Source organism: Oncorhynchus nerka, linkage group LG27 (genome assembly GCF_034236695.1).
Source record: "Oncorhynchus nerka isolate Pitt River linkage group LG27, Oner_Uvic_2.0, whole genome shotgun sequence".
Classification (NCBI taxonomy): domain Eukaryota; kingdom Metazoa; phylum Chordata; class Actinopteri; order Salmoniformes; family Salmonidae; genus Oncorhynchus; species Oncorhynchus nerka.
Genome location: NC_088422.1, coordinates 61,404,750 through 61,428,212, shown reverse-complemented (window position 1 = coordinate 61,428,212; position 23,463 = coordinate 61,404,750). Strand labels below are relative to the sequence as shown.

Genomic DNA, 23,463 nt, shown 5'->3' with positions numbered 1-23,463 from the left:
TGAAGGGGAGACACAGCTGAGACTGTTACATTACAGAGAATGTCCGGGTTAACCTATAGTTATACAGCCCAAACAAAATGTGAAACCTGCTGTGATTTCAGAGCACTGGATAGCAGGAGATGGCAGTTTAGGAGTGTTCAGCCATGCTAGCTATCAGTCGGAGAGAGTGAGAGAGAAGCGGAGCAGCCTACCTTTCCGGGCCTTCTTTTGCAGTTTCATGGTGTCTGAGGACTTCTTCTTGATCTCATGGCGAGATCTCTTGTACTCTGGAGGAGAGAGCGGGTACAGAACGTCATCCATATTGGCCCAGGAGACAGAGGGGAATATGATATGAGGTACCCTGTGTGTGTCTCACCTCCATCATGATGTTTTCATCATGGCCACCTAGTCATCCCCCCTCATTCCTACTTGGCATATATCACTCCTCACCTCTCCACCATGCTCGCCGATGTGTGGTGAGCGTTCTGGCACGACAATTGTTTGTTATCATGTATCATTGTTATCATTATTATTATTGTTCACCTTTGGCATGGTCCTTGTCCAGCTGGTTGGCGGTCTTCTTCCAATCCTCAATCCTGTCCTGGAGAGGAGTGATCAAGCTCTCCATCAGAGCACTGGGAGGACAGAGGGAAAGAGAAAGAGCGAGGTACAATGGGTGTGTTAATTAACGGTTATAATAATGATTTACTTTAAAAAAAAAAAAAATTAATGTTTGTACTTAACCTGCTTTTTCTCCCCAATTTCGTGATATCCAATTACGATCTTGTCTCATCGCTGCAACTGACAAACAGGCTCGGGAGAGGTGAAGGGCGGAGTCATGAGTCGTTCGAAACATGACACGCCAAACAGCGCGACTTTACACCCGCCCGCTTAACAAGGAAGCCAGCTGCACCAATGTGTCGGAGGAAACACTGTTCAACTGATGACCGCAGTCAGCCTGCAGGCGCCCGGCCCATCACAAGGAGTCGCTAGAGCGCAATGAGCCAAGTAAAGCCCCACCCAGCCAAACCCTCCCTAACCCGGACGACGCTGGGAAAATTGTGCGCCGCCCTATGGGACTCCCGGTCGCGGCCGGGTTGTGACACAGCCAGGGATCGAGCTCAGGTCTGTAGTGACGCCTCAGGCACTGTGATGCAGTGCCTTAGACCGCTGCGTCACTCGGGAGGCTACAATGATTTTCTTTTCCATTTAAATGTAACAATTTGGCTTCATCTGGTACACATCATTTACATTTACATTTACATTTAAGTCATTTAGCAGACGCTCTTATCCAGAGCGACTTACAAATTGGTGCGTTCACCTTAAGACATCCAGTGGAACAGCCACTTTACAATAGTGCATCTAAATCTTTTAAGGGGGGGGGGGGGGGGGTGAGAAGGATTACTTTATCCTATCCTAGGTATTCCTGAAAGAGGTGGGGTTTCAGGTGTCTCCGGAAGGTGGTGATTGACTCCGCTGTCCTGGCGTCGTGAGGGAGTTTGTTCCACCATTGGGGGGCCAGAGCAGCGAACAGTTTTGACTGGGCTGCGCGGGAACTGTACTTCCTCAGTGGTAGGGAGGCGAGCAGGCCAGAGGTGGATGAACGCAGTGCCCTTGTTTGGGTGTAGGGCCTGATCAGAGCCTGGAGGTACTGAGGTGCCGTTCCCCTCACAGCTCCGTAGGCAAGCACCATGGTCTTGTAGCGGATGCGAGCTTCAACTGGAAGCCAGTGGAGAGAGCGGAGGAGCGGGGTGACGTGAGAGAACTTGGGAAGGTTGAACACCAGACGGGCTGCGGCGTTCTGGATGAGTTGGAATCATATGCATTATATTATTATTATATGCATATGCATATACATCATATGGAACACGTGGATCTTTGCCATGATGAACTCTAAAAATGATATGTTTTCTTACGAACCATGGAAAATATAAGCTCTAAGATATAAGATCTTTGGAAAGGGAAAGCGGTTATATACATTTTCCTTCGTGGTTCGTCCCACTTCACTATTTGTGGTATGTTGCACATCTGCACACCGCCGTCACTACAGGACGAGCTGGGAGTCCCATGGTGGAGTGTGGAAACTGCAGCCTCCCAAGGCGACCACTCACAGACTGACAGCACAGAGCTGATGTGTGCTTCATCCCTGTTTATAGTGTGGTGCAATGTAAACGGGTTAGGAGATCGGTTTTGATGTGCCACCACAGGGTGAGGAAACTTTTGTTCCCAGAAATGCTTTGTAAGGAATGTAAACACCCCAACAAGACACCACCATCATCATCATCATCACAGACACCATCATTACCATCATCATTATCATCATCATCTTGGTCATCATCATGCTCATCACCACAGACACCACCATCATCATTATCATCATCATGGTAATAGCCTCTGATTTGGAAAAGTCATTAGAGACTACAAACTAAATAGAATGGATTCCTTTCTTTGAGGTTTACTGTGTGGTCTAGAACAGAGTAGGCTGCTGCCGGTGGTGCCATTCATTTAGCCTAAGTGTCTGAGAGAATAGTCTACAGATGTCCTATAATGAGGTGCTTGGGATTCGGGGGAGAGGGGAGGGAGGGAGGGGGAGAAGATGGAGGAGTGGAGCGGAGGAGGGGGAAATGGAGCGTGTTCGTCCTCACATTCGGTTTTCTCCTCCCTCCGTCTCCTGTCGGCATCATACATTTTAGGGGGTGAAGGTTCCAGTCTAGATAATGTGTAGAATAACCCGTCTGAGGTGATCTTGTGTCTAAATCCCACATGCACAAGTATTCTGCCCTGCTATTTCCACATTACCACGGACCCGACCCAAACACTGGGATAGACTTACATGGAAAACCCATGACTGGTACCTCACTCAGTGGAGGATGACACGTGTGAATTCACTCTTCTAGCATGAAGAGAGTCTGGGCAGCAGGTAACATTTACATTTACATTTTACATTTAAGTCATTTAGCAGACGCTCTTATCCAGAGCGACTTACAAATTGGTGCGTTCACCTTAAGACATCCAGTGGAACAGCCACTTTACAATAGTGCATCTAAATCTTTTAAGGGGGGGGGGGGGTGAGAAGGATTACTTTATCCTATCCTAGGTATTCCTGAAAGAGGTGGGGTTTCAGGTGTCTCCGGAAGGTGGTGATTGACTCCGCTGTCCTGGCGTAACATAGCAGTTAAGAGTGTTGGACCAGTAACCGAAAGGTCGCTGATTCAAATCACAGAGCCGACTAGGTGAAAAATCTAGCGATTTCTATTTTTTTCATTTCACCTTTATTTAACCAGGTAAACTAGTTGAGAACAAGTTCTCATTTACAACTGCGACCTGGCCAAGATAAAGCAAAGCAGTGCAACAGAAACAACAACACAGAGTTACATGGAATAAGCAAGCGTACAGTCAATAACACAATAGAGAACAAAAAGAAAGTCTATATACAGTGTGTGCAAATGGCATGAGGAGGTATGGTAATAAATAGGCCATAGTAGCAAAGTAATTACAATTTAGCAGATTAACACTGGAGTGATAGATGAGCAGATGGTGTGTAAGTAGTGATACTGGTGTGCAAAAGAGCAGCAAAGTAAATAAAAACAATATGGGGATGAGGTAGGTAGATTGGGTGGGCTATTTACAGATGGACTATGTACAGCTGCAGCGATCAGTTAGCTGCTCAGATAGCTGATGTTTAAAGTTAGTGAGGGAAATGTAAGTCTCCACCTTCAGTGATTTTTGCAATTCGTTCCAGTCACTGGCAGCAGAAAACTGGAAGGAAAGGCGGCCAAAGGAGGTGTTGGCTTTGGGGATGACCACTCCAACCGATGTGCCCTTGAGCAACCCTAATTGGTCCTGTTAGTCTCTCTGGTCCTGTTAGTCTCTCTGTTAGTCTCTCTGGATAAGAGTGTCTGCTAAATGACCTAAATGTAAATGTAAGCCTACCACATATTCTCATGTCAATACTGTTGTAGCCTCTGGACAAAATCAACAGTCACAGTTTGTCCAAAGCTTACCACAGACTATCAGAAGGTCAGCCAAGGAACATGGATGGGATGACAGCTACTACTCATTACTGTTGGCTACCATCGTCAAAGATATGGTTTACACAGAGCAGTGATTGACAGTTCTTGGGACCAATCCCCACTAATGGAGTGATGGCAGGGACAGAGCTAGGCCTATAGGAGGATGCCTGCGTAAGAGAGCGGGACTTACTTGGTGAAATGGCGCAGTTTGGCCTCGATGCTGCGATGGCGCATGCACATCCTGGTAAGAGCTGATCCAATGTCTCTGGTGGCGCCTGAAAGAGATCACAACACAGAGGTGGTTAGGGAAACATTTGGAAAACGTCCAGTCAGCGTAATGTATACTGCAGACCGACAAGCCAGACAGACCACCAAACAGACTGCCCACTGAGGTCTGTTTTAATATTCACTCCAACAGACAGCAGCAACCTGGAGGTAATATACACACTCTTGCCCTAGTCCAAATAAAGATATTAAGGAGAGCCTTTTTAGAGGCCTACGGAGTGTGTGTGTGTGTAGTGTAGTGTACAGTATGTGTAGGGTGTGCGTGAGACTGAGTGAGTAACCTGTAGCTCTGATAAACATCAGGCTATTTATAGCCGAGAAAGTTCCCTTGGGAAGAAGCTGACCCGTGAATCTGAGTGTGCCACTTCACTTGCTTCCAAAGGTGAGCCGAGCAACACTACAGTTTTACACCAGTGGTGTTACTGGCTTACAAAGAGCCTCTGAGAGTATGTTATGGACCAAACTGTTATTTGTCACATGCTTCCTAAACAACTAGACTAACATGCTTACTTACGGGTCCTTTTCCAACAACGCAGAGTTAAAGCTAAACAATATATATATATATATATATATATAAATAATGAGTAAAAATAACTTGGCTATATACAGGGAATAGCAGAACCGAGTCGATGTGCAGGGGTGCGAGGTAATTGAGATAGCTATGTACATATAGTAAGGGTAAAGTGACTAGGCAACAGGATCGATATTATGTTAACATGCGAGTAGGAAGAGACACATCTGGAGTTCGAGTATCTAAAGCACACAGTCTCTTAGCCTGATAACCTCTTACATCAAGGTTTAATCTCAGAGGTATGACCCTGTCATGATCAGAATGGGAGAGAGACAAAGACAGACAGGGTATTAGGGGTTTAACAGGGAGGATCAACAGGGGGCGATATAGAGGATTTACAACCAGCCTCCTTCTCCTGAGCCTAGCTACTTTCCACTCTGCTGACTGGTAACTAAAGATTGGGGACTCTAGAGCCCTGAATCCAGATTGCTGGACACGACACAAGGGGCTTATACACCACCCTATCCACACCCCTCTCTCTCTCTACCTGGGGGTGGCTCGGACTACACCCCTAACCCTACCCGTGCCCGAGTGGGAGGATTAGGGAGAGGTATTACCCCAACTACATCTGATTACTCCTGTTGGACAAGCAGAACCTTCCACCTCAGATAAGTGCAGAGAAAGCCAGCTCCTTCACCTGAACCTAATATCGTCATATTACTACTTCCTGTCTCCCAGTGGCTCATTGACACCGTGTGTGAGTGTGACCTGAGCTGAGAGACAGGAGGATCCAATTCGAGCATCCAGCCCCCTGGCCCCGGGGCCACCCCATCCCCACCGTTACAGCCATCAACCTGACACATTTCATAATGAGAGATCTGGGGCTCCTTTGACCTTGGCCTAATCTTGGTGAAGTCATACCTATAGGACTGGTGGGAGAGACGGGCTCCTCGTATATAAATGTATACACATTGATTACACACAGAGAGTGTTAAATGAGAAGGGGGGTACTTGTTCATTTGTGACAGTCAGCCTTCTGTATTGCTGGCCCATCCTTCACTTGGATGCCTACAGTCAAGTCATTGACTACTGCACAGTAACACAGAGAAAGAGACAGAGACAGAGAGAGAGAGAGAGAGAGAGAGAGAGAGAGAGAGAGACTAAAAGGCCAGTGTGAAAACACACTGTTAAGATACAGAGAAGCTGTATTCATAATTACCCAGCAACCATTCATTAATCCAGCCCAGGGCAACACTCCCTCCCCCCCACACACCCCAACACACAGCACGCACACACACATACGGAATGAGAGGGGGCCTTTTCTAACCTCACTTTGAAATAATGTCTAATGTCATGCCAATAAAGTACCTTGAAATTGAAAATTGAGAGAGTGCAGGAGAGAGAGAAAGAGTCTGGGGGAGAGAGAAAGAGAGTGCAGGAGAGAGAGAAAGAGACTGGGGGAGAGAGATGCATACATAGTGGCAAAATGAGAGAGGGGAGCAAGTGAGATGCAGTGAAAGAGTGAGAGAAAGGGAGAGAGAAAGAAAGAGAGACAGGAGAGAGAGAGAGAGAGAGAGAGAGAGAGAGAGAGAGAGGCAGTGCTGAGAGGGATCTCCTCACACATTCTAATGAGCTGACTGCTGGGGAGAGAGTGTAACAGCGTGTGTGTGTGTGTTCGCTCCTTTTAATATATTCCCTTCCTGTTTTATATTCTTATTAACTTCCTCTCTCTCTCTCGTAACAACATCCGCAAGAGATCAACAACAAGATGAGGAGGGAGAAAAAACTCCAGGCTCACATCTGGGCAACAAATTAGGCCAGCGTATGTCTAGCTATGTGTGTAGCTATTTGTGTGTGCACCTATGTCTGTGCATGCTTGTCTTAGAAGGGTGAAGAACGGGAGTAAAATTAAGCAAGTTTAATCTGACAGTCTGTGAGGATTTAAGTGCCCCCCCCCCCCCTCCCACACACTGTATTTGTAAAGTATGGGCAGCCTGTAGCTCAGTCACTATACCCTGTTCAGCTATAGGTCATCCCATCATAGAGAGACAGCCAGTGACCTAATCCTGAAAGGAGCTCCTCTCCTCTGTGTAGTCTGCTGTCGTCCCCATCTGCTCCTGCCCCAGCACAGGACAGCACAGCACAGCACAGCCAGTCTGTGTTTACTGTTAGCTTCCCTGCCTGTAACCCTCCTCCCTGCAACACTCCCCTCCCACAAGGAACCCACGGGAAGCCAGCACATATTGATTTTTCCCATGACATTTAGTCACCAACACCATGGTGAGGGAACAGGTTGATATGATAGAGAGAAAGGGGGAGGGAGAGAAAGAGAGAGCAAGAAGCGGGTGCATTGGGTGGATGTGAGAGGGAGTGGGAGAAAGAGGGAGGCACAGGTAAAGGGAAAGAGCGATAGAGCGGGGTGACAGAGAAGGTAACACGGAGAATGACAGACAGGAATGGAGTGATCAGTCATTAGTGTTCCCTCCATCTCTTGCACCCTACCCTGTCGGGCTGCAGGCACCTTTAGGGTGCTAATACAATTCAGCCTGCCCCCCCCCCTCTCCCCAATAAGGCTATCTAACGGTAGAAGTAGAGGATGTGACTTCTTTTCTTTTTTCCTGATTTATCAAAGAGGGAAAGTCGGGGTCATGACAGCCTTGAGTACTTCCTTGCAGATAAGATAGAATAGGCCAAGTCTCCACCGAGAGGGAGTGGAGTGGCAGCTGTTCAAACACACACCGTGGTGCTAACAGCTAACATCCACACGCCCCTGCAGACTCTGACCTGTGGAATCAACACTCAGGCCTAAACAAACAGCAATAGGACTCAACAGGAGTCAATACTACACAGACATCCACACATCAGACCTCCAGCCACGTGTTCTCCATAGCAGTAGGAAAGTGTGTGAATGTGAAATCGCAGTTGCTAATCGTACATCCTGATTCCTGACCCGGTCTTTTCATCTGTTCTGTGGGACAGCTGCAAGTGGTTTCCAAGATCTCCTCAAGTGTATTTCCTGGAGATAAGGCATGTGAGCCGACCGCGGAAGCAGACAACCAACTCAGCCACTGATGGTAGTCTCTGCCCAACCCACTGCCCCAACACACAGACAGCCCCCCACATTCACAGCTTCCTGTAAAATACTGCAGTATGCAACCACTCCAAACATACTACACACACACACACACACACACACACACACACACACACACACACACACACACACACACCATCTGATATAATACACCACCGCCAGTCCAAAACGCTCACTAACGCAGACAATTCTCAGGTCTCATAAACACTGTAACTTGTCCCCAATGGTAGGTGAAGCACAGAGCAACACAGCACAAGACGTGTTCAGTTAACACATGGGGGAGAGGAGGCCAAGCCGGTCTGCACTGCATATTTATGGAGCTTTATTAATGCCCTGATGAAGTCACTGGGTGGAGAGCAGTAGATCAAAACACACACGGACAGGGCTGAGTGGCGGCGTGGAGAAGGATTCATGAATTGAGCAGGTCCATATCCCACTGCCATAAAGCATGTGGCCTACTAAGTTCCTACTGCATCTATTTCACATGCAAACCTTAACATGCACCCAAAAGACTCACAGATCGAAAGTAGCGTGTGTGTGCGTGCATGCGTGGTGTGTGTGTGTGTGGACAGTAAAGGTGTCATTAACAACCTGTTAAGGCTAGCCCTGTTTACTGCCCCTTCTGGAGGAATTGGGTACCCATATAAAACAGGATACATTTTTGTCAAAAGTTGCTTATATATGCATATAAAAAATATTATCGAATAGAAAACACTCTAAAGCTTCTAAAATCGTCTAAATTTTGTCTCTATGTAAAGCAGAAGTCTCAGGGCATGCATTCTCCCAAAGTCTCTCTTGTCATGGAAAAAGTTGGCCCAACTTTGACGTCATCGTATACGCACTTCCCAAACAGTTACAGCTCTGGGAACAGTCTGTACGTGTTCAGCGCGAAGCCTGCTTTCAATGGGGCTTCTCATTGTGAGAATCGCGCGCTCACGAGAGTTTGAGCGGGCCGAAAGGTCTCGGTCACGCGAAAAAAAAGGGTACGCTTATGCGCGCTCTGGTCGGGTGATGTCTTTTCCTCAGGATCGATTAAACGACGTGTGTGTTTCTGTTCGTCCTCACGATTTCTGTGCACCTTTATAACATGTTAAAGCTGAATTATGAACATAGTTTGACTAGTTTACTCGACATATAATATGTAATTTCGACGTTTTGGTGTGCATCCACTTGAATTTTGGCTACATTTCGCCCGAAATGTGTCCTTTTTGAGAACCGAAAGACACAGACTTGAAAACTAAACGCTGTTTTGGTAAGTATAATCCCTTCCAGGTCTTCTGATGGAAGAACAGCAAAGGTAAGGGAATATTTATGTGGTAAATTTGGGTTTCTGTCGACTCCAAGATAGAGGATCCATAATGCTAATTTTGGAGTGCCGACTCCTAGTATAGCCTAGTGAACGCAACCTGTAACGTTAAAAATAAATGTAACACAGCGATTGCATTTAGAAGAAGTGTCCCACCCTCCTCCCCCTTCCTCTTCTCTCTCCTGAAGGTAAAAGGAGGGGACGCCCCACCCTCCTCCCCCCTCCTCTTCTCTCTCCTGAAGGGGAAAGGAGGGGACGCCCCATGTGATATTCCTCTATTTACTATACTCCCTCGCTCTACCTTTCTGCCATTCTTCCACTCTGGGACAAGGGAGGGGTCACTGACCTGCCTGGGAGGCTGCATTACTATCTGAGCAGCTAACCGATCGCTGCAGCTGTACATAGTCCATCGGTAAATAGCCCACCCAATTTACCTACCTCATCCCCATACTGTTTTTATTTATTTACTTTTCTGCTCTTTTGCACAACAGTATCTCTACCTGCACATGATCATCTGATCATTTATCACTCCAGTGTTAATCTGCAAAATTATTTGCCTACCTCCTCATGCCTTTTGCACACAATGTATATAGACTCTCTTTTTCTACTGTGTTATTGACTTGTTTATTGTTTACTCCATGTGTAACTCTGTGTTGTTGTCTGTTCACACTGCTATGCTTTATCTTGGCCAGGTCGCAGTTGTAAATGAGAACTTGTTCTCAACTAGCCTACCTGGTTAAATAAAGGTCAAATAAAAAAATAAAATTATATGTGGTGCCAGTTTTGTCTGAGTGTGCCCACGAGTAAAACGCCCAGACACACTGGCGGGTTAGCTATACACACTATCCTGTCCACTGTGTGAAATGTTCCTACTCATCAGTCTTTGAGAGACGGTGAGAAAACAAATGAAAAACTGTAGAGACCCTCGTTTTCATTTCGTCTGCACTGTTGATGAACTTTAGGAAATAACCTAAGTGGATAAACTCTGCCAGTTGCCCGGCAAGATCCTAATACTGTTCACTAGCTTAAAGCCCAATTAGGCCTTTCTGGCAGGTGGGTTCAGTGTGAGGACGGCAATGCAGATAGGATTGTGTGGTTGATGCACAAGAACAGTGTTTTTCCCATTCCTCTCACTGGAGAGACAGTCAGAAAAAAGTAGAGCCTTGAATAGAACCCACAGAACCCTCGTTCCCTGCCTTCGTTCCCTTTCCAAATCAATCACCACCCTCTCAAACTGACCGTGCTGCTGGTTGCCATGACAGCACAGACCTGGCTCTCCACCGTGACTGCGGGTGGGTCTGTCTGTTGCTGAGGTCACACCGGCAGAACATTCTTTTGACTTCCACGCCTCTCTACCTAATATAATAGTACCTATCTAACACGAGTCACTCTAAAGAGTGTACTGTTTGAGGATAAGCCTACATTCACATCCGTATCAGAGTATCAGTTTGGCAAAGGATTATTAGCCTGTTGCTTTAACAGTGCTGGATTGTTTATATCACAGGGTGTCTCTCTTTCACCTCTTCCTCCCCCTCCCTTCCTCTATTTCCTCAGTCACAAACATCATCCAGCCATTTTCTGCTCTGTCACAAGGTGGCCGGCTGTGGTTTCACATGCTATCCCATGACTCTTTATGGTGCTCCTGGAAATGAATAGCTGTCAATGAGGCTTTCGGGCAAAGCAGTAGGCCCACAGCTAATATTGAACTCGGGCATACCTCCGCCGCAGTATTCCTTCATGGTACTCTTCACGTGCAAGTCACAACACTCAGAGCATCTGACCAGAATATAGCTTCAAGCGCTCCATTTGGGAACAGGGACACTGGGACTGTGCCGAGAAGAAAACCACCTCTAGGACAACTGATAGCACACACTTACTGAACATTATAATGCCTGAGCAGAAACTTAAAGTGGAACTGACAGCATTTTAGCAACATCAACTCTTATCAACTCTCTTATCAACTCTTAAAATCTGTTCATACACAGTGCATTCAGAAAGTATTCAGACCCCTTCACTTTTTAGATTTTTTTTTTGCAAATGTACTAAAAACAGAAAAAAACGGAAATATCAAATTTACATAAGTATTCAGACCCTTTACTCAGTACTGTGTCGAAGCACTTTTGGCATTATGGTGTATTGTGTGTAGATTGATGAGGAAAACAAATGATTTAATCAATTTTAGAATAAGGCTGTAACGTAACAAAATGTGGAAAAGTAAAGTGGTCTGAACACTTTCCGAACGCACTGCACTGTACACCCCCAGGAAGAATGACACTTTATTTTTCATTTTTTATGACAAGCGGTCATTATCACGTTTTCATAAATTCTTAGAATGTTTGAAAATTACATACAGTTGAAGTCGGAAGTTTACATACACTTAGGTTGGAGTCATTAAAACTCGTTTTTCAACCACTCCACAAATTTCTTGTTAACAAACTATAGTTTTGGCAAGTCGGTTAGGACATCTACTTAGTGCATGACACAAGTCATTTTTCCAACAATTGATTACAGACAGATTATTTCACTTATAATTCACTGTATCACAATTACAGTGGGTCAGAAGTTTACATACACTAAGTTGACTGTGCCTTTAAACAGCTTGGAAAATAACAGAAAATTATGTCATGATTTAGAAACATCTGTTAGGCCGATTGACATCATTTGAATCAATTGGAGGTGTACCTGTGGATGTATTTCAAGGCCTACCTTCAAACTGAGTGCATCATTGCTTGACATCATGGGAAAATCAAAAGAAATCAGCCAAGACCTCAGAAAAAAATTGTAGACCTCCAACAAGTCTGGTTCATCCAAACATCTGAAGGAACCACATTCATCTGTACAAACAATAGTACGCAAGTATTAACACGCAAGTATTAACACCAGCCGTCATACCGCTCAGGAAGGAGACGCGTTTTGTCTCCTAGAGATAAACGTACTTTGGTGCGAAAAGTGCAAATCAATGCCAGAACAACAGTAAAGGACCTTGTGAAGATGCTGGAGGAAACCGGTACAAAAGTATCTACAGTTTTGTCTGTCATAGGTGAAGTGTACCTATGATGAAAATTACAGGCCTCTCTCATCTTTTTAAGTGGGAGAACTTACACAATTGGCTGACTAAATACTTTTTTGCCCCACTGTATCTCCACAGTAAAACGAGTACTATATCTACATAACCTGAAAGGCCGCTCAGCAAGGAAGAAGCCACTGCTCTAAAACTGCCATAAAAATGCCAGACTACGGTTTGCAACTGCACATGGGGACAAAGATCGTACTTTTTGGAGAAATGTCCTCTGGTCTGATGAAACAAAAATATAACTGTTGGGCCATAATGACCATAGTTATGTTTGGAGGAAAAACGTTGGAGGCTTGCAAGCAGAAGGAGACCATCCCAACCGTGAAGCACGGGGGTGGCAGCATCATGCTGTGAGGGTGCTTTGCTGCAGGAGGGACTGGTGCACTTCACAAAATAGATGGCGTCATGAGGTAGGACAATTATGTGGATATATTGAAGCAACATCTCAAGACATCAGTCAGGAAGTTAAAGCTTGGTCGCAAATGGGTCTTCCAACTGGACAATGACCCCAAGCATACTTCCAAAGTTGTGGCAAAAGACAACAAAAGTCAAGGTATTGGAGTGGCCATCACAAAGCCCTGACCTCAATCCTATAGAAAATTTGTGGGCAGAACTGAAAAAGTGTGTACAAGCAAGGAGGCCTACAAACCTGACTCAGTTTCACCAGCTCTGTCAGGAGGAATGGGCCAAAATTCACCCAACCTATTGTGGGAAGCTTGTGGAAGACTACCCGAAACGTTTGACCCAAGTTAAACAATTTAAAGGCAATGCTACCAATTACTAATTAAGTGTATGTAAACTTCTGACCCACTGGAAATGTGATTAAATAAATAAAAGCTGAAATAAATCATTCTCTCTACTATTATTCTGACATTCCACATTCTTAAAATAAAGTGGTGATCCTAACTGACCTAAGACAGGGAATTCTTACTAGGATTAACCTCTTAAGTCGACCCTCTACTTTTTTGAACATTCTGTTAAAAATCGCGCAACATTTCAGCGCCCTGCTACTCATGCCAGGAATATAGTATATGCATTTGCTTAGTCTGTGTGGATAGAAATCACTGCTGTGGCTTTACCAGAACGGCATTTACATCGAAAAGCACAGGAAAAACTGATCACTGAAAATGGGAAAATATATCCATGCGCTACTTGAACCCATTGATAAACGTGAACCACAATTAATTGACTGAGGTTGCAGTACCTACAGCTTCCACACGGTGTCTAGAGTCTTGTCATTTCCCTTCGAGTTTTTTCTTGGTCAAACACATACAGGACACCGTATCTCCTCCGGTCTAGGACCGGATATTTTCGTTGAGTTTCTAGCCGGACATTTTTCCAGACGGACAGCTAATGATCTTTACATCGCCTCCTGATGAATTTTATCGCTTATTAACGTTTACTAATACCTAAAGTTGCATTACAAACGTATTTCGAAGTGTTTTGTGAAAGTTTATCGTCGACTTTTTGAATTTTAAAAAATGACGTTACGTTTTGAAACGATGTTTTTTTCATTTATCACACAGTCTACATATAACGATATCTAGGCTTTATATGGACCGATTTAATCGAAATAAAGACCCAAATAGTGTTTATGGGACATCTAGGAGTGCCAACAAAGAAGATGGTGAAAGGTAATGAATGTTTTCTATTTTATTGTGCGGTTTGTGTAACGCCGAAATGCTAATTATTTTGTTTATGTCCCCTGTGGGTCTTTTGGGGTGTTGCATGCTATCAGATAATAGCTTCTCATGCTTTCGCCGAAAAGCATTTTAAAAATCTGACTTGTTGCCTGGATTCACAACGAGTGTAGCTTTAATTCGATACCCTGCATGTGTATTTTAATGAACTTTTGAGTTTTAACTAATACTATTAGCATTTAGCGTAGCGCATTTGCATTTCCAGAGCTCTAGTTGGGACGCAAGCGTCCCGAGTAGAAGCAACAGGTTAAATGTCAGGAATTGTGAAAAACTGAGTTTAAAAGTATTTGGCTAAGGTGTATGTAAACTTCCGACTTCAACTGTATTCTAAGACAGTTGTGACAATTCTATAGCAATTAAGAGTGGGAAAGCGGGCGTGCATTTGGACAGTTAATAGACACCGCAAATAAAACTGTCTCGTCCAGGACCATAGTCTACGTAAACCGGTGATCCATAGTAGAGGTTGACCGATTAATCGGAATGGCCGATTAGGGCGGATTTCAAGTTTTTATAACAATCGGTAATCGGCATTTTTGGACACTGATTATGACCGATTACATTGCACTCCACGAGGAGACTGCGTGGCAGGCTGACTACCTGTTATGCGACTGCAGCAGGGAGCCAAGGTAAGGTGCTAGCTAGCATTAAACGTATCTTATAAAAACAATCAATCTTAACATAATCACTACACATGGTTGATGATATTACTCGTTTATCTAGCTTGTCCTGCATTGCATATAATCGATGCGGTACCTGTTCATTTATCATCGAATCACAGCCTACTTTGCCAAACTGGTGATGATTTAACAAGCGCATTCCTGAAAAAAAAGCACTGTCGTTGCACCAATGTGTTGTCACGCCCTGACCTGAGATATCTCTGTTTTCTTTATATTTTGGTTAGGTCAGGGTGTGACTAGGGTGGGTACGCTGGTTTTGTATTGTCTAGGGTTTTGTAGGTCTAGGGGTTTTTGCAATTCTATGTTGGCCTGATATGGTTCCCAATCAGAGACAGCTGTTTATCGTTGTCTCTGATTGGGGATCACATTTCCCTTTGGTGTTTGTGGGATCTTGTTCTATGTTTAGTTGCCTGTCTGCACTATTCGTATAGCATCACGGTTCGTTTGTGCTTGTTTGTTTTGTTTTGCTGAGTTTCGGTTTTATTAAAAACATGTGGAACTCTACTCACGCTGCACCTTGGTCTCATCTTTACGACGAACATGACATGTGTACCTAACCATAAACATCAATGCCTTTCTTAAAATCAATACACATGTATATATTTTTAAACCTGCATATTTAGTTAATATTGCCTGCTAGCATGGATTTCTTTTAACTAGGGAAATTGTGTCACTTCTCTTGCGTTCTGTGCAAGCAGAGTCCGGGTATATGCAGCAGTTTGGGCTGCCTGACTCGTAGCGAACTACAACCTAAAACTTCTTACCTGGGAATATTGAAGACTCATGCTAAAAGGAACTACCGGCTTTCATATGTTCTCAGGTTCTGAGCAAGGAACTTAAACGTTAGCTGTTTTATAAGGCAAATATTGCACTTTTACTTTCTTCTCCAACACTTTGTTTTTGCATTATTTAAACCAAATTGAACATGTTTCATTATTTGTTTGAGACTAAATAGATTTTTATTGATGTATTAAGTTAAAATAAAAGTGTTCATTCAGTATTTTTGTAATTGTCATTATTACAAATATATATATATACAAATCGGCCGATTAATCGGTATTGGCTTTTTTGGTCCTCCAATAATCGGTATCGGTGTTGAAAAATCGAATTCGGTCGACCTCTAATCCATAGCCAATCAGAGCTACTGTAGGCCTATATGCAAACATCCATTTGCCACAAGGGCCTGCCATCATTCACTTTGAACTGGATTGTGTGTTTACAGGTAGTTGCAACAGTGTGATGTTAGATAACTAGAACGCATTCGGCAAAAGCCAAAATACACTTGATTGTATTTCCCCACATATGTAGATAAATACCACAGGAGTCCTCTTACATTTGGGAACTTTACAGTCCTATTGATCAAACAACCATAAAAGGGTAGGCTCTTTCCCTATATGCATATCAATCACAACGAGATCAACAACTAATGATAGCCAGAGTAAACCTTTTTCAGCAAGTTGACAGTCAAAATTGCACTGGTAAACGATGGGGAATAGCCTGCTTTGTCCTTCTGCAGCTTCCCTACCAATGTTTGCTTATCCCAACCAAGCCCCAAGCTAACTGACTAAAGTTGGCTAGCTTGCTAGCTCCTTCCAGATACAAATGAGAGAACTCCTCACTAACCATTTTACTCTGCCTAGCAGAGCTGATTAGGTCGTTAATCATGTTATATAGCGAGTTCATGATTAACTATTAGTTTTTTTGCCTACGTATACCGACACCGGTCATATCCAACGGGTGTTGCGCATTCGTAAATTCTACACTTAGAAAAGAGTGCTCTAAAAAACGGAGTAGATAGCTAGCCAGAGTGAATTTACGAACACAAGAGACGTACTAAATGTATAACAGTAGTTTAGCATAGCTAGCTAGCTAACAAGGTGATTCACAACTCTTGCTAGTTAACCAAATGACACCTGCATCTCTAGTTGTGTAGTGACCGAAAAATGATACGAGGGGAAAAAGTCAGTCACCCACTCCTCCATCGATGTCCTCCTAGCAGCTATCTAGCTAACGTTAGCCTCTGTGTTTTTAGCTTGCTACATAAATAGATATGCTAGCATATTAGCCACGTTATGACTGACTTGTGATCATTGCCCTTTCTAGTTTGATTGTATTGACATTCCCAGCCTTAGTCCATTTTTGTCCAAAATATTGAGTCATTGAAACTGAAACAGTGCATCCTGAAAGGAGGCAGTAAACTATGTACCAGGCCAGCTGTGATTTTCAACCTGATATTTTTTGTATTTCCAAGAAATGTATTAATCATGCATTGAACTGCATCCATCTATTCAGCCAACAATGCCTTAGTGTACATCATGGAATGCTGAGTCAAATAGAACCTATTTTTAAAACCTCTCATGAAGTTGGTTTTGTAGCATAAACTGGGAATGAAATATTCTTGACTGGTATTATGATTGTCTGTTTGTATTTATACTTGCAAAGTAGTTCAAATGCTGTCAGCTGTCATCCTGGATATGATGCAGAGTCTTATTTCAGGCTCTACCTTTATCCCATCAAGGAGAAGTGTGCGTGACAGATCAGATCAGGATAAGAGCGTCTGCTAAATGACTTAAATGTTAAATGTTAAGATGGCCCAGCCTGTCATTGTGACTGATCCTTCCCTTGTGTCAGCCCTCCTCCCCTCGTTGGGCACACTAACCCAGTCAACGTCTGCACAGCTCTATAGGGACACACACACTGCTGCTGACAGTACACCCCAATAGGCCTTTCTGGTATGACAGAGAGAGAGAGAGAGAGAGATGGAGAAAATAGGTCACACACACACACACACACAAATACATACCAAGCGCACACACCAACATACAAACATACGTAACACACACTGACACACACAGACTGCATGAGCGCTCACTCACAGCACACTCTACTTAAGTGCTAATCACACAAGCACACATACAAGGATAGTAAAATCATACACACACACCTGCACACCCATGCCGTGACTGCAGCATACTGTATCATAAACTCAACATTCATAATTTAGTGATTACCGCATGGGCAGAAAATAGCTCTTTAGCGCACACATCTGGGCCAGACTCACTGGTCCTAAGCATTTTCACCAAGCCCACCTCTCCCTCCACTGGGCTAAGACTTCACAGAGTAGGAAGGCTTTCACACATACGGTCATGGGAGAGTTCTACACAGCCTATTTCCTCCCCCATATAGTCCTATCAATTCACACTAGGGCTGTCCAGGAGGGAGTGATGTGGTTTCAGGTGTTTATTTTGATATTTACAGGGTTGGTTGTCCAATGGTTATGGGGAGCAGGTAAAGAGGGTGAAATTGGAGAGAAGGAATGGCTGATTTCCCCAGAATGAGGGGCTAGTGCAGCGGGTTCGAAAGCGGTGTGCATGTCCCATCACCCCTGAACAAACCCCTTCACTGAGAGAGAGAGAGAGAGAGGATAGAAAGAGATCCTCTAGCAGGCCTGTTTACCACTAACACACCCAGCAAGGGCTGCTTTCCTTTCCCAGAGAATATCAATGAGCCTCTTTAGACTTTCTGCCCAGTAAAAATAGTCCACCATCACCACTTTCTCTCTCTCTCTCGCTCTCTTCCTCTCTCTCTGACTCACACGAGCATTCCCCTTTTCTCTGTGCCTCAGGCTTTGTGGCCTTCCTACCAGAGCATCTCCATGGCAACGGGGAGATGAAATCTGCAGAGGGATTCGTCAGCCCCTTTCCCTCGCTCTACTGCATCCACACACACACACAATTAGAAAACATACACATGCTTGATACACACATTCACACCTGTGATCTCCCCAAAGGAATCAGCTGACGGACTCATCCACTGTACCTCCTGTTACTTCCTGTATCTTAGGAGCGAGAGAGTGTGTGTGTGTGTGTGTGTGTGTGTGAAAGAGTGAGAGAGAGAGAGAGAGAGAGGTAAATACCATTTGGAGGGCATTAATGAATGAGAGAGTTGGGTCGCTCTGCTCTGGTACTAATTATACCCAGCCTGCCTCTGGAGGATTAGGAGACTTTTAATAGTCCTGTTTTATGAGTTACAATCCTGCTGGGAGACCCTACACACGCACACACAAGCGCACACACACACACACGCACGCACGCATAGTACTTAAGTCATTTTTTGGGTTATCTTTAGGTTACCTTACTGTTTAAATTTTTGATTACTTTTACTTCACTACATTCCTTAATAAGATATTGTACTTTTACTCCATACATTTTCCTTGACACCCAAAATGCTTAACCGAACATCCCTGGTCATCCCTACTGCCTCTGATCTGGTGGACTCACTAAACACACACGCTTTGTTTGTAAATGATGTCTGAACGTTGGAGTGTGTCCATGGTTTTCCATAAATACAATTTAAAAAAAGAAAATGGCGCCATCTGATTTGTTTAATATAAGGAATTTGAAATACTTCTACTTTTGATACTTAAGTATATTTTAAACCAAATACTTTTAGACTTTTACTCAAGTAGTATTTTACTGGGTGACTTTTACTTTTACTTGAGTCATTTTCTATTAAGGTATTTTTTTACTTTTACTCAAGTATGCCAGTTGGGTACTTTTTCCTCCACTGCACACATGCATGCACGGAAGTACGCACACCAGATACATTACACTCATGCTTGTACACACTGACAGATTTAGAAATGCAGACAGCTGCCTCATAATGTATACATTACTAAACGCATTATGAATCTCTAAACCCTCAACGTGGGAATAAGGAAATCACAGGAATTATGACCCAGCAGCCGAGGCAATCTGTACCTGTCACGTTCTGACCCTAGTTATTGTGTTAATTGTTTGTTTTAGTTGGTCAGGACGTGAGTTGGGTGGGCATTCTATGTTTTGTGTGTCTAGGTTGTTTTTCTGTGTTCGGCCTAGGATGGTTCTCAATCAGAGGCAGGTGTCGTTAGTTGTCTCTGATTGAGAATCATACTTAGGTAGCCTGGGTTTCACTGTTGTTTTGTGGGGGATTGTTTCCGTGTCTGTGTCTGTTTCACCACACAGGACTGTTTCGGTTTTCACATTCATTGTTTTGTATTTTTGTAGTGTTCTCGGTTATCGTCTTTATTAAAGATGTTGAACACTAACCACGCTGCATGTTGCTCCTCCTCTCCTTCAGGGGAAGAAAACCGTTACAGTACCTCCATCACCTAGTTTGTGTGTGTGTGTTTTTGTGTATTTGTATTTGTGTGGGGTCTCGGTCAGACAAAGTGCATATCTGTCCCTTATTGTTGGCTAGGCATGTCCCAGTGGAATCCTGGCTGCTCAGTCTGTCTATCTGTCAATAACAGTCTGGCATAGTTCACAGGCCCAAAATATCCCACAATACCCCTCTGAGGCCCACACGGCTTCATCAGGGCTTCACCAAGACTCACATCAGCTTTAACGCAAGTGACTGAGCATCCCGGATGCCCTGCCAGCATAGCCTCAACACACACACACACACACACACGCGCGCGCACACACGAGGACCAATACAGACACATACACCACATTGTACCCACATGCATGGATGTGCGCAGCAGCGGACTTACCCACTTTGATCCAGACATTGAAATTTGACAATGGTGGTCTGGTCAGACAAAGCAGTGTCCCACTTTCAGCAGTCCAAACATAGCACCAAGGCAGGGCAGAGCAGACTGGCCACTCCCTGTTTGAACAATCACAAAGCTGACATGACTGGCCCACGGACTGGAGCCAACTCACCCGCAAGGGGATAGTGAGCGGACATAAACACACACACACACAAACGTGCGACGCACACTCGTATCTTCAAATCAAATCAAATGTTATTAGTCACATGTGCCGAACACAACAGTGAAATGCTTAAGGAAAGCTTTGACTATCTACAGATTCAGTGAGCATAGCCTTGCTATTGAGCGAGGCCGCCGTAGGCAGACCTGGCTCTCAAGAGAAGACAGGCTATGTTCACACTGTCCACAAAATGAGGTGGAAACTGAGCTACACTTCCTAACATCCTGCCAAATCAAATTGTGTTAGTCACATGTGCCGAATACAACAGGTTTCACCTTACAGTGAAATGCTTACTTACGAGCCCTTAACCAACAATGCAGCTTAAAAAAATACAGATAACAATAAGAAATAAAAGTAACAAGTAATTAAAGAGCAGCAGTAAAATAACAATATTTTTGTTATTTTTGCGAGACTATATACAGGGGGGTACCGGTACAGAGTCAATGTGTGGGGGCACCGGTTAGTTGAGGTAATATGTACATGTCGGTAGAGTTATTAAAGTGACTATGCATAGATGATAACAGAGAGTAGCAGCAGTGTAAAATAGGTTCTTTGACACATGTGGCTGGAGTCTTTGACACATTTTATGGCCTTCCTCTGACACTGCCGGGTATAGAGGTCCTGGATGGCAGGTAGCTTGGGCCCAGTGATGTACTGGGCCGGTCGCACTACCCTCTGTAGTGCCTTGTGGTCAAAGGCTGAACAGTTGCCATACCAGGCAGTGATGCAACCAGTCAGGATGCTCTCGATGGTGCAGCTGAAGAGTCTTGCAATGCACAGACAGATACATATTTCCATAAAACTGCTTACACATACAATAGACTAAGCACCTTCCTCATCCCTACATCCACCATACTGTACTGTATATCCTTTTAATCCCTGGTCAATCTGAGCTAAAATGTACACAAACAGATCATGATCGGTAATACCCACAATGGCCCACATTTAAAAAGTCCATAGTCTTGAGGCATTGGACTAGATCAAAGAGATGGACAGATGAGGAGACGAGATGTGTAAACATAAGATTAGAACATACAGTACATGACTAAAAGTGTGTGCTCGTCGAACATCTCATACCAAAATCATGGGCATTAATGTGGAGTTGGTCCCCATTTGCTGCTATAACAGCCTCCACTCATCCTCCTCCATTCAGCCAAGAGCATTAGTGAGGTTGGGTACTGACTTTGGGTGATTAGGTCTGGCTCGCAGTCAGCGTTCCAATTCATCCCAAAGTTGTTCGATGGGGTTGAGGTCAGGACTCTGTGCAGGCCAGTCAAGTTCTTCCACATCGATCTCAAAAAAAAACATTTCTGTATGGACCTCACTTTGTGCACGGGGGCATTGTCATGCTAAAACAGGAAAGGGCATTCCCTAAACTGTTGCCACAAAATTGGAAGCACAGAATCGTGTAGAATGTCATCGTATGCTGTAGGGTTAAGATCTCCCCTTCACTGGAAACAAGGGGTGTAGCCCAAACCCTGAAAAACAGCCCCAGACCATTATTCCTCCTCTACCAACTTTACAGTTGCCACTATCCATTGGTGCAGTTAGCGTTCTCCTGGCATCCGCCAAACACAGATTCGTCCTTTGGACTGCCAGATTGTGAGAATGTGAACGAGAACGTGTTTCCACTGCTCCAGAGTCCAATGGCGGCGAGCTTTACACCCCTCCAGCCGGCACATGGTGATCTTAGGCTTGTGTGTACGGCTGCTCGACCATGGAAACCTATATCCTTAAGCTCCCGACAAACAGTTACTGTGCTGACGTTACTTCCAGTTTGGAACTCGGTAGTGAGTGTTGCAACCGAGGACAGACGATTTTTACATGCCACGTGCTTAGTGGCGGTTCTAGCTTGTATGGCTCCCTGGGCGAACCCCCACCTTCAGCAGCCAGCCCCCCTGCAACAACAAAAAAGCACCATTCTGCACTAACTGTAATTTTATTCAGACATTTGGAACAACAGAAATAAATAATCATAACAATTAAAAATATATAAATATAAAAATATATACAAAAAGTAGTAACAAAGACAAATATAAACACATTTCTGTTGATTTGGATCTCGAGCATCAATACATTACCCTTCCCCCAACACTGTCAACCAAGAGTCAAGACTAAAACCAATTCAGCTTGGTGGTGTGCAGACTGGTTTTTAATTATTCTAAACGATTTCGCAAAAAACAGAAAAAAATGCAACAATATGTCTGTGAAGCTATATATTCACAGTATATTGAATGAAATGTGGTTATTTGGTAGCATTTCGTATTGTGACTGATTTTACAAATTGCATTCATACTGTACAAAGTTAGAGGTGCGCTATTTGATAGTTTCCCCCACTCCCTCTACCTCAGGCTTCCAGTGGGGAGACCTGAGGTCAACTTACCCCCACCCCCCTCCCCATCTCGTACTTCTGAGTGGGAGACCTTCCCAGGCAGTAGCCTGCCTAGCTCACAAACTAGAATCAGGGCACCCACTCCAACAAGGTTAATTGACCCACAGTCCCACACGGTGACATGATATCATTGACGGGATGTGCAAATGAGCAATAAAAAAATGATCGCGCAAATGTCACCATTTTAAATTGTTTTGTGTGGACGCCCCTTGCCGCCCCCCGCAAGATGCCGCCCTGGACGGCTACCCATGTCGCTTATACCTAAATACGCCACTGCGTGATGCGTTTCATCACTCGGCAGTCCTGTTCTGTGAGCTTGTGTGGCCTACCACTTCGCAGTTGAGCCGTTGTTGCTCCTAGACGTTTCCACTTCACAATAACAGCACTTACCGTTGACCGGGGCAGCTCTAGCAGGGCAGATATTTGATGAACTGACTTGTTGGAAGGGTGGCATCCTATGACAGTGCCACGTTGAAAGTCACTGAGCTCTTCAGTAAGGCCATTCTACTGCCAATGATTGTCTATGGTGATTGCATGGCTGTGTGCTCAATATTATACAGCTGTCAGCAACGAAGGGGTGTCCACATACTTTTGTATATTTTGTATCTGTGCCATAAATCGCACACTGCCTGCCGCTGGAGAAAACACGCTGCCTGTCCCTGGAGAAAACACGCTGCCTG

The 23,463-nt window shown here is 44.3% G+C and overlaps 1 protein-coding gene across 4 annotated transcripts in view; it reads right to left on the bottom strand.

Annotated features, from left to right (window-relative positions):
• LOC115134086 (protein MTSS 2-like) overlaps positions 1 to 23,463 on the bottom strand; it is a 91,578-nt gene that overhangs the window by 18,303 nt on the left and 49,812 nt on the right. For all 4 annotated transcript variants that reach the window (XM_065011864.1, XM_065011865.1, XM_065011866.1 and 1 more), the window contains exons 4-6: positions 4,183 to 4,267; positions 523 to 614; positions 192 to 266 (exon numbers count right to left, since the gene is read on the bottom strand). In XM_065011864.1, the coding sequence (XP_064867936.1) occupies positions 192 to 266; positions 523 to 614; positions 4,183 to 4,267 (252 nt within the window). The remainder of the gene's footprint in view (positions 1 to 191; positions 267 to 522; positions 615 to 4,182; positions 4,268 to 23,463) is intronic.